The sequence below is a fragment of the Miniopterus natalensis genome, chromosome 12 (genome assembly GCF_054644295.1).
Source record: "Miniopterus natalensis isolate mMinNat1 chromosome 12, mMinNat1.hap1, whole genome shotgun sequence".
Taxonomy (NCBI): Eukaryota; Metazoa; Chordata; class Mammalia; order Chiroptera; family Miniopteridae; genus Miniopterus; species Miniopterus natalensis.
In genome coordinates, this window is record NC_142092.1 from 44,177,842 (window position 1) to 44,189,821 (window position 11,980).

Sequence of the window (11,980 nt, forward strand, 5' to 3'; positions counted from 1 at the left end):
AAATTTCTGTTTGTAAGACACCCAGTTTGTGATATTTTGTTTATACGGCTTGAATGGAATAAGAACTGTTTTGTTTGCTTTTTACATATGTGGCATACATCTTAAAAATTTACATTAGCTCACTTAATTCTCTCAACAACCCTGACATAAGATATTATTATCCTTCCTTACAGAAGAGAAAATCGAAAACTTCAGAATCAGCAGCTCTTACTCCGGACTCCAGTCAGTTCCAGTGCCGAAGGCTCTGTCCCAGCAGTCGGACTTCCCCACCCCGCGTTGGTTTCCACTGCCTCCAACCTAGTTTGGATTGTTATACCAATCTCCTAACTGGTGTCCCACCACACACACGCACGTCTCTTTCCATTTCTGTCCACCTTCAACAAGGATAGTAGAATACTCTTTAAAAAGTAATCATTGGATAGTGTTAATTCTGATCGGTTCCTTCTCAAATGCCTCAGCACACGCAGAGGCCTTATGATCTGATGCCAGCCTGCCCCCTTCCCTCAGTGCCCATCCTCACCTCTCATCTCTGGCACACATGCTCCTTCAGGCCCCTGGGCCTGCGCAGGGACAGTCCTTTCTGCCTGCAGCGCTCTGCTGACAGCCCTCCCTGTTCAGCTGTGGAATCCTGCCCACCCTTTCGGCCCTAACTGATGGCCTGTCTCCCTCTATGACGCTGTCACAGACTCACAGCCCAGCTCCACCTACATTTATTTACAAGGTATTTGGTGCCAACCTCTAGGGTTATTTTTTGTTTTTGTTTTATATCACATTATATTATAATTATGATTGCTTATTTGTTTCTGCCTGCCCTGTTCCTTGAGGGCCGGAATAGTGTATTATTCCTTCTGGAGTTAGGATATCTTCCTAGCAACGGCCATGTCTAGAGGGCAGTTAATGGTTTTGCTGAGTAAACACATGTCCCTGAAAATTCTTGTGGAAAAGCAAGCATTGGAAGAAATAACCTGGCCACCATTGATTGGTGTTGGTGTGCAGTGCTCTGCTGGGTTTGAGATACCTTGCTCTGTACCCTGAGGTCTGGAGATGTTCTGTTTTGATAGAAGAGAGTGAGGGATAGAAAACAGGGCATATGCCTGGCTGGTGTGGGTCAGTATTTGAACGCTGACGCAGGAACCAAGAGGCCACTGGTTCAGTTCCAAGTCAGGGCACAAGCCTGGGTTGCAGGCTCCATCTCCAGTAGGGGGCGTGCAGGAGACAGCCAATCAATGATGTTTCTCTCTCATCGATGTTTCTATCTCTCTACCCTTCTCCCTTCCTCTCTCTCTAAAAATCAATAAAAACATATTTAAAAAAAGGAAAAAAAGAAAATAGGGCATATGGTCATTGACACCAATAAAAAGAAAACAGGGCCATGGTTGGCGTGTCTCCTCACTGACCAGCAGCCACTTGCTCCTGACATGGACCTTTCTCCTTAGCACATGCCCCTGTCTTGTTGCCACATACACTTTGCCTCTTTATCTCAGTCCACTCCTTTAATTCCCTTGGATTATAATAGGCCCTCTGCTTTATGCTTTTTTTTTTCTTTCTCATTTAACCCTTCTGAGAGTGAGGACGATATGCCACCCCAAAATATGCCACTTTGTCATAATAATTTTTTGAGTTAAAGGCAATTGACAAAAAGCAGACACAGGAAGAGCTCTTTCTCTTCCTCTCTCTGCCCTAAAGCAGGGCATACATTTCCCCGGTGCATGTGCCCCCCTCTCCCACACCAGAAAGAATGAACAACCCTTCTCACTGGAAAGAGAGATGACATCGAGGTAAGACGGCATAAACAAATCTCACTAAAAACCTTATCTTCCAGTAGTTCTCCCAGGATACTTCCCAGTCAGTTTCCCACAATTTACTGGCCCTAAAAACCCAACCTCGCTTTCCTTTGTTCAGTCGCTTCGTCACATTTGCTGGTTCTTTGTTAAAATGGTATATAAGTCCCTGAGTCTTCCTGCCTCTTCGAGTTTTTCACTTCTTTTCTATAAAGCCCAGTGCAGGTAAAATTAAAAATATTAATAAATCTCCTATGCCTCTTTTCTTGTAAATCTATCATTTATCAGTTTAATTCACAGATGCCAGGCACTGAATCCAAGAGGGTAGGGAAAATAGTTTTCTCTTCCCTCTACACTTGTAACCTATGGGATGAGCTTCACTCTGACCATTGTGCAGGCAACTGGATTGAGGCTTGGGGAAATTTTAATAACTGTGAGTGGACAAGTCAGAACTTGTATCAAAGCCCTTTTACCTTCCTTGTTCCTTTTTTGCTAATGCCTAAAATTTTGTTTTTCCTGTTTAGTGACTCTGACATCCAAGGAATTGCAGGGTCCCATGTTGAATGTCAGCCCAGGAAAGGAAGCACACTTAGGAACAGCCCTGAAAAATCCCCAGGCTAGACAGACCCAGTCGGAACAGCCTGTGTTTCCCAAGGATGGGACTCCTGGAGCTCTGTGGCACCCAGCCCTGGGCAAGCAGCATCAATCACTCAGTGAGTTTTGGTTGGTGACAGGGGACTGATTTGCATAACCTGGCTGCACAGGCGTAGGCACTGACGCCACCATCTGACAGAGACTCTGGGACCTGGTTTAAGGGAAAGAAACCCTGAGGCGTGAATATCATTCAGGATCTGAATGTCCCCTATCCTTTCTCACCTGGTCTACAAGGAAATACTGTATCCACGCCTGGAGCCACTGAGACAAAAGCAGGAGAAGACAGTTTTGTTTCTAAGTGACAAGGCAAGTCAGGGATCAAAATAGGTTCCGGTTAAAAGAGACTTTTCAGGTGGGGAGAGATTACTCAAAGAAATTAATATGTTTATAAGCATAACCCATGGACACAGACATTGGTATGGGGAAAGCCTGGGGGTGGGATGGATGCGGGGTGGAGGGGATCCATGGGGATAAAAAAGGGACATCTGTAATATTTTCAACAATAAAACTTTAAAAAAAAAAAAGGGCTTTATATACGCAAAAAAAAAAAAAAAAAAGAGACTTTTCAGGTTTGTCAAGCCAAGAAGGAGAAACAATAGGCTTAAAGAGTGATATTAAAAATCGTACTGGGTTTTAATTACCCTACTGCTTTAGTTAAGAAAGTTGACAAGGAGGTGAGGAAAGAGGATTGTTTCCATTTACTTGGTCTTAAAAATAGATGAAACTTCTGCTCACCTGGAAGCCCGTGTTTCTGTAGCCTTTGGCTTCGGAAATGGTCACAGTCTTCAGCTCCATGGGTGCTTGGCTGCTCATGGGATTGCCTGGCCTCTGAAGTCCTTTCAGATGTCTGGTATGGAGCTGCTCTGTACCTGGGAAGACGAACACAGCCTCTGCTGATGTCAGAATGCCACCTGCTATAGTAGAAACCTGGGCACTTCTTCAGTCTGAAAATTTCAAAAGCACCCTCCTCATTGGGGCGGGGCAGGAAAGGTGGGTGGGGTGGAGGCTTTCAATTCAGGTCCGCCCACCTCATTAAAATCCTTCCTATTTCCCCTTGATGGCCGGCCCATTCTCACTCCAGGGAGAAAACTCATGTCCTGCATAAGCAGAAAAGGACACTCTCTTTATGTCCACGAGTGAATGAATCTGTTTCCTGTGGGTGGTGTTGGAGGCTAGGAGTGGTGGGGTGGCAGGGAACGTAAGGGCTGGCTGCAACCAAGTGACCACTGTGCTGTGCTGGGAAGATGTTCAGTACTTTATTATATATGTTAGTCTCTCTTTATTTTCAGAACAAGGCAAAACTGAGGTGTGGGAAGTTAACAATATACTCAGGATCACTTGGCTAATAAAAGCACAAAGAGACGCCAAATCCACGTATGGTGGATTCCAAAGCTGTTTTCCTCTATTCCTGTCTGTAGATTGGGTTGCTTTTAAAAATCCCACTCCTAGAAATGTAAATATGTGGCAGATAAATGAAAGGTGATCAACTGCTCATTATAAATGGATTCTTTGCTTTAGGAAATTATTAGCTATAGGATTCTTTCAAAATAGTACATTTAAAATGAACTATTATGTATCTATTAAGCATGATAATTGTGTGGCCTATGTGGAAATGTAGAAAACGCTTATGATAAGTGAAAAACTAGAATTAATAAATTGAATATTGCATACAGTGGACAAAAGAGTAAAAGAAACTATCAAATATTACTAGTGGTTATTTCTGAGTTGTGGCTTTATGGATGGTTGTTAGTTTCTCCTATGTACTTAGCTGAGTTTTCTATAAAGAGCACTATTGTATTTGACTATTATCATGAGAGGGAGCCTGCGTGTGAGTAGAACCACACTGCTTGGGTTCAAGTCCTGGCTTTACCACTTACTGCAGAAAACTATAGCTCAAGAGCTAAACCCAGCCTGCTGATGTTTTTATAGAACCTGAGAGTTAAGATGGAGTGGCTTAGTTGGTTGAATGTCATCCTGTGCACTGAAAGGTTGCTGAACTGGTTCGATTCCCCGTCAGGGCCCATACTACTTGAGTTGCAAGTTCGATCCCTGGTTGGGGCACCTGCAGAAGGCAACTGATTCATGCTTCTCTCTCACTGCCTTTCTCTCTCTTAAGCATGTTCTTGGGTGAGGGTGAACGTAAATAAATAAATAAATAAATAAATAAATAAATAAATAAAATCCATATCCTTTTTAAAAAAAAAAGAATGCTTTTTAGATTTTTAAGTGGTTGAAAAAATCAAAAGGATGAATATTTCATGGCACATGCAAATTATACGAAATTCAAATTTCAGTGCCCATAAATCAAATTTCTTTGGAACACAAACGTACCCTTTCATCTATGTTTTGTCTTTGGTGGCTATTGCTCCACAAAGGTAGGGTTGGGTAGTTTCAACAGAGATTGCATGGCTCAAGGCTAAGATATTCACTTCCTCACCCTTTACAGGAATTCTGGGCTCAGCCCTGACTTACTAGCCATATGAATTCAGACAAGTTATGTGTTCTCTGGGCCTCAGGTTCTTCATCTACAAAATGGGAATAATAGTACCTGTTTTACACTATTACTGAGATGGCAAATGTGTTAATATACTTAAAAACACATGGAATAATGCCTGGCACATAGTAAATTTGTTATAAGATACCTTAATATGCCGGGGAAAAAAGGCAAAATGATCGTTACAAAGTGATTTGCATGTGTTTTACATACATTGATTGATTGATTGATTGATTTTAGAGAGAGAGGAAAGGGGAGAGAGAGAAACATCGATTTGTTGTTCCACTTATTAATATATTCATTGGTTGATTCTTGCATGTGTCCTGACCAAAGATCAAACCCACAACCTTGGTATATCAGGATGGTGCTTTAACCAGTTGAGTTACCTGGCCAGGGCTAGGTGCATCTTTTTACCTGAAGCCAGGTGCCCTATGGTTGAGCAAGTGTTATGTGCATTTACGTAAGAAAGCATAGCACCCCCTGCTGGACTGGTCAGGCCAGTGTCTCTCCCAAATCCCCACCATATTGGCACTGTGGGAAAGATGACCCCTGAGGTCTTGTTTACTTTGTGTTCCTGGACCCCTATTCCGAGTCCTCCCCATTTATCAGCACTCTCCAAGCCTTCTTTATGTGTTATCTCCTTGATTCTCTGATGAATGGAGACTTGGGAATTTTTATCAGTTCTTTCCCCATAATTGTGATTTGCCAAAATAAGTAGTCACAGTGTTACCAAATACAAAAAGTCAGACTGGAAGTGATCGAAAGAGATGCAGAGAAACAGAAGGCAGATAATGTGGGAAACGTATATGGTTAAACTCTTGGAACAGACCAATTGTTGCAACCAGATAGATGAACTCAAGACTCAATCTAGTTTAAGGTTATGGAGGAAACTTATTCTCTGGAGGAAAAGGAAAATATTCATTCTGCCATTTATGGTTATAATTGTACAAACTTGACTCAAATGACTGATGTTCTTGTAGACAGTGTCACGTGAACCTTTTAAAATACAACAGTCCCCCTGGCCAGGTGGCACAGGTGGTTGTGGTGGCGTCCCATATATAGAAAGGTGGCGATTCCTGGTCAGGAGGTGTTCCCGAGGCAACTGATCGGTATTTCTCTTTCACATCGATGTTTCTCTCTCTCTCTCTCTTCCATCCTCTCTCTAAAAATCAATAAAAACATATCCTCAGGTGAGGATTAAAAAAATGCAACTACCTGTTGATTTTTCTGGGCCTTGGCTGTAGACAGTAAACTTGAAGAGTTTTTGAGAGCATGTCACTATGCAAGGAAGAACGCTGTGCAGTGCTGGGAATTAGACTTATCAGGGGCATCACTTTGTAAATTATATAAATATCTAACCATTATGCTGTACACCTGAAACTAATATTGATGTCAACTGTATTTTAAAAATGAAAAATTAAATAATAATTTTAAAAAATTGCCCTAGCCGGTTTGGCTCAGTGGTTAGAGCATCAGCCTGTGGACTGAAGGGTCCCAGGTTCGATTCCAGCCAAGGTCATGTACCTCGGTTGCAGGCTTGACCCCTGGCCCCGGCCAGGGTGCTTTCGGGAGGCAGCCAGTTGATGTGTCTCTCTCACATCAATATCCTTCTCTCTCTCCCCCCTCCACTCTCTCTGTCTGAAAAGCAATGGAAAAAATATCCTCAGGTAAGGATTAAAAAAAAAAAAAACAGAATTGATATGTAGGGGTATCACTTAAAATAATGGTACCTTGGTAGAAGCTATGGCTCAGTTTGCCAATTTGAATATGGAACTATCATCAGAAAAATGAGATAAAAGACCCTTTCAACTCTACAAGACACCACCTTAACCAAATGGCCACCAAGAATGGGACAAAGAGACATGATGTGCCTCTTGATATGATGCAGTGAGGAGGACACATTGCTTCTGTGGTATTCTTGCCCAAAATGTACAGTCCGAATCTGATAGTAAAGACATTAGAGCCAAAAGAAGGAGATTTTACAACATAACTGGCCTGTAGTTTTCAAAATTGTTAAGGTCATGAAAGACAAAGAAGGCAGAAAAACCATTCCAGATTGCAGAACATCAAAGATACCTGACAAATAAGAGCAACACACCATCCTGTAGTGGGTCCATTGTTACAGAAGACAACAATTGGGACAATTGACCAAATTTAAATTTTGATCATCGTAATGTCTCCATATGAAATTTCCTCATCTTGCTAATTGTACAATGGTTATGTCAACAAAAAGAATCTGAATCTCTGAAAGTATTAGAAAGATTTTTATTTAGGCCTTACAGCCTGAGAGCAGAGCTTCAAGAAACTTTTTTAACAGTGCTCCAGCTTTGGAAACATGGGAGGTGCTTATATAGGCAGAGTTGTAAGCAAAAAGTACATCTGGTGTGTCAGAAGTTTCAATTAGGGTGCATACATTTCAATGATTACAGTTTTACAGCAAATGGAAGGAATGTTCTGTATAGGAAAGATAAGGTTGAGTCATGGTGCCCCCTGGTGTCAGGGAGTCTGGGGTTAGGGTCTGAAAATAATTAAATGTGTTGAAACTGTAGTTTAATTATTTCCAGATCATTGTTTTTAGCACAGTAGGTTGAATGGAATTAAATATCAATATTAATTGGGGAGTGTTGAAAAACAAAATCTAACCGCAAACGTGATTTTGTTAAAAAACCATCCCAAAGTATTTTTTATTTCAAATACACATTTAAATTGTCCCCAGCCTCCCCACCCAGGTGAATTTTTATCAGGATGTAGCAAGAACAGGCACTGATTTCTATAGTTATTGGTCTGTAGTGCTGGAACTGTAAAAGACTGGGATAGTGAAAGCACAATACAATACAGATAATACATTATAGAATCGTATACCTGAAAACTATATAATTTTGTTAATCAATGGCACCCCCATAAGTTCAATGAAAAAGTAAAAACACACACACAAAGAAACTGTTATAGATATGACCATTCCCATGGTTTAGTGCCTTAGTAAGAAATGTTAGGGAAGCTCTTTGTTTTCCCATTGTTATTAATTCAGTCAGAGAAGCTGGAGCATTCTTTATTTTTTCAGTCATATGAGAGAATGTCCTTAGCTAGATATTGGAGAATTTAGGAATAAAGGCGGATGATGTCTGAAATTTATTCCCAAATGGCTCAGAAGAAAAAGCAATGACATGAAATATAAGTGCGTATGAGAATTAAAAAAACCAGGCAACATTTTACTTGTGAATCTGATTAAATTATGAGAGCCTTTGCTATTCTTGCAACTTTTCTGTAAGTTCAAAATTATATCAGAGCGAAAAGTTACAAAAAATGTTTTCTGAATTATTCATGTATATGCAAATGTATAAATTCAAGTTTCTTTGTCAGTTGTGTATGTAGACAGTGAAATGGTTAATTTACATAAGATATATTTTTCTCTTTTACTATTTTTATCTTACACCATAAAAAACAGCAATAACCAACAGCAGTGCTTTTCTTCACATTTGTATGGATTTGAGGAAATTGCTGCCTTTTCCCCTGGAGAAATAACCTGAAGACAAAAAAGAAGCAGCACCACATTACGAAATCTGCAAATCCCAGAAGTCAACAGCTTGCAGACAACCCCTGGGGGCAGGGAAGAAAACCAGTCTACAGGAGACAGACCAGCACATGTAAGGGCTGCAAACTGGGGGTAGTTTTCTTTCCAGAATTCATAGTAGGACCTCTTTTTCCTGGCCCCCACTGCCACCACCTCAAGGGAGTGATTTTTGGTCTGCGGTCTGAAGAACTCTTTTCAAGTGGCACAAGAGCTGCTGCTGAAGAGAGTTGCAAAGAGAGAGGTTCAAATATGAGTAAGAATTAAGCTGAAGTCCAAGAAAGAGCCTGCAGTGGAAAGGCCACCCAGAAGTGTCAGCATTGTGTTACTTCAACCAACTGCCTCCATTGGACCCAAGGTGGAATCTCCAAAACATTTCAGTGGTCAAATCAGCATATATATGGTGTCCCTACAAACCCTGGAGGGTTACTTTCCTCAGGAGGTGGTGATCAGCTTAGGCCCTAAAGCATGGACAGATACTGAGATTGCCAACTTAAAAAAAAATAAGGTGGAAATTGTGCTTCCTTCCAAATAAATTGGCTTTGTAATAGCCTTTCTCCAAGTCTAGCAGAGGCTTTCTCCCCTGTTGCTGCAGGTATGTATTGCCTAACACTTGAAGTGAAAAGGTGAACTTAAGGTTCCAGGACTGGGCAGCCTGAATGGGCAGGGAGTCTGGAATCACAGGCTTGGTCTTCCTTCCTTTGGTCCTGAAGACCTACCCCCAAGGTCAGTCTGAAATTTGTCTGCAAGCCTGGTGACCACTCACTCCCACTGGGATAGTATCGCACAGGTATGAAATGTCCACAAGTTTAAAAAACAAAATTGCGGTTGCTCTTGGGCTTGGGCTTGTTTTCTACCCCAGTTTTTGCAGGATATGGCCATGGCCATGGTGCTCTGGCTGAGCTCTGAGACTGTGGAGAGGGAGAGAGAGGGGACACTGGTGCCCGCATGGAGGCAGGGCATGTGCCCATGTTTAGTAGGAGCCTGCCCAAGGGGGCTCAGTGTCTGCAAGTGGGCTGAGAATGAAGAGCTGCTGCCTCCCCTATGCAGGATGGAGCCTGTGGGTGGGTTTGGAAGGCAGGGTCTCAGATTCATGTTGCAGGAGCTGCCTCAAAAAGTCAAAGTTGGGGGAGATCACACTCCTCCTCTGGTCATTGTCATCAAAGACCTCCTTTGGGTGGAACTGCTTAGTCTTCACGAGGTAAGCCATGCATTGTGGGCAAATGGGAGAGCCTAGCTTCACAGTAGACGAGGACCTTGCCTATTGTAGGAGCTAATGTCAGCCACCACGAGGATCCACTTGCAGTGTAGATGGGTCAGGGAGGCCTCAGAGGTCTTCAGTGAGACATTCAGCAGGACCATGATGTTTGGTTTCTTCCCCCTCCCCCGAGAATTCTGAAGCTAGACTGCTTGATTCTGATCTGAACCCCCTCTTCGGGGTTAAGACTGAGTAGTGTATGCAACCCCTCAGAGCCACAGTTTCCTAGACCACTTAAGGTTCTGTGAGGACCTAATAAGAATGTTTGTAAAATTGCTGGACCAGGGCCTGACACTTTCAACACTCAATAAATGAGCTACTGTTGTTTTTGTAAATATTCAGTTATTTCCTGAACAAATAAATAGGACAGCCATAGTAGCTATTTGTATACATCTGTATATCTTTCCTCCCCACTCCCTTCTCCCAGTCCATCCCCTGAGATTCTTAACTTCTTTCAGGAGAAACTTGGGAAACCAGCAAGGTGTCAGGACTCAGGCTCCAGACTCGTTCATCATTAACCCATCTACAGGACCTGAGTTAGTCACCCAAGGCTTCTGACCTGTTTCCTCATCGTGAACCTGAAATAGAGGTGGGCAGTGTAAAGGGGACCTCAAATGTATGGCCTACAAGGAAGAAAGATGATACAGACCAGGGTAGGAAGGTATTATTCAGCATGAGGGTGTTCTAAAATCCCAGGACACAATGTGTGTGAGATTAAATATGATGACCCCCAGCCCCAACAGGAGGCAGCACACTGACCCCATTTTTCTTAAAGTTTCCAGAATAAAACTGAGGGCTACCCTGATTCTACTTCTTCCAGAATATTTGTTTATTAAATCCTTTAAATTTTTTATGATCATAATTTTTAGTCCACAATAAAAATTCCATCGCATGATCTCCTTATCAAACAGTACAGCATACTCATTACTACATTGATTGTCTGGCTCTCCCGCTAGACTGTAAGCTCTGGAAGGCAGAGATCTTTGTTTTGTTTGCTGACATACCCCTAGCATGTACGGCAGCGACTGACACATAGTAAATGTTTGCCAAAGCTGTTGAGGAGCTTGGGTGAGAGTCCTGATGTAAGTATGTGCAGTACGTGTCCCTACACACAGCAGCTTGGGGTCTTCCCCATAACTCTCCCTCTGCTGTGTTAGTCACAGGGTGAGTAGGGATTCCGGGCCCCAGTCCTCCTTCTCTTTGCTTCCTCTAAATGTGTGTGACTGACCACAAGGTCAATGCTGAGAATGCTGAGAATCTCAAGCCCTCAGGATTGGGAGGGGTGGGGAAGAGACTAGGGTGTGGAGCAGAGCCTTAACAAGAGATGGGGCAGGGAGTACCCCGGGCAGAATTGCCTGGTCAGAAGGTTTGTCCCACCCAGTGAACCATGATGGAGCACCCTGTCCAAGCCCCAAAAGTTAAACACTGCGCTGGGTCACACACAGATAGGACCTGCTGGAGCCAGACAACCCCACCCAGGCTGTTTGCCCCGAAGGCTTGGGATCTGCCTCCCCCTCCCCCCTTTCCCTGTCTGCTTTTGTCATCTTCAGCTTCCAGCTATTTACTGAGAGCCCATCATGAGCCAGCCACTGTTCTAGAAGTCATCAGTGAGCAAAGACCCCTGACCTGATCTGCAGGACTTGAAAAACCCAACAATCAAGTAAAAAATTTTGCCTTAAGCTCCTGGGTGGAGTTGCTGTCTCTGGAGATGGGGGGCTCTATGATGGGCAGTCTTGGGGGGCAGAGACAGAAGTCCAGCTCTTTAAACTTCTGTAGAAGCATGTCTTGCTTCTACCCTGTCCCACTGGAATAATCTTACACACAATCTGGCTTCAGCCTGTTTTCCAGCCTGTTTTCCAGTGTGGCTCAGTGGTCAGAGCATCAGTCAGCCACCCGAAGGGTCCCGGATTCGATTCCTGGTCAAGGGTATGTGCCTAGGTTGCAGTTTTGATCCCTGGCTCAGTCAAGGTGCCTGTGGGAGGCAACCAATCGATGTGTCTCTCTCACATCAATGATTTTCTCTCTTCCTCCCCATCCCTCCCTCCCTCTCTCTTTAAAAAATATCCTCCGGTGATGATTAACAAAAACAACAAAACAAAACAAACCTGTTCTCCGGATGCAGCCCAGTCATCCTTGCACCTCAAGGTAGGCTTTATCACAACCCATGGTTCAAAAAGAAGGTGGGTTTCAGCCTTGGGTTCCTTAAACAGATGGGAGACACGTGG

The 11,980-nt window shown here is 43.0% G+C and overlaps 1 protein-coding gene across 1 annotated transcript in view; it reads right to left on the reverse strand.

The window, feature by feature from the left end:
- The window catches only part of SLC28A3 (solute carrier family 28 member 3), a 50,120-nt gene extending 46,890 nt beyond the window's left edge, over nt 1-3,230 (reverse strand). Inside the window, exon 1 of the mRNA XM_087822546.1 lies at nt 3,171-3,230. Within this exon, the coding sequence (XP_087678672.1) occupies nt 3,171-3,230 (60 nt within the window). The remainder of the gene's footprint in view (nt 1-3,170) is intronic.
- Between the last annotated feature and the right edge of the window lie 8,750 nt (nt 3,231-11,980).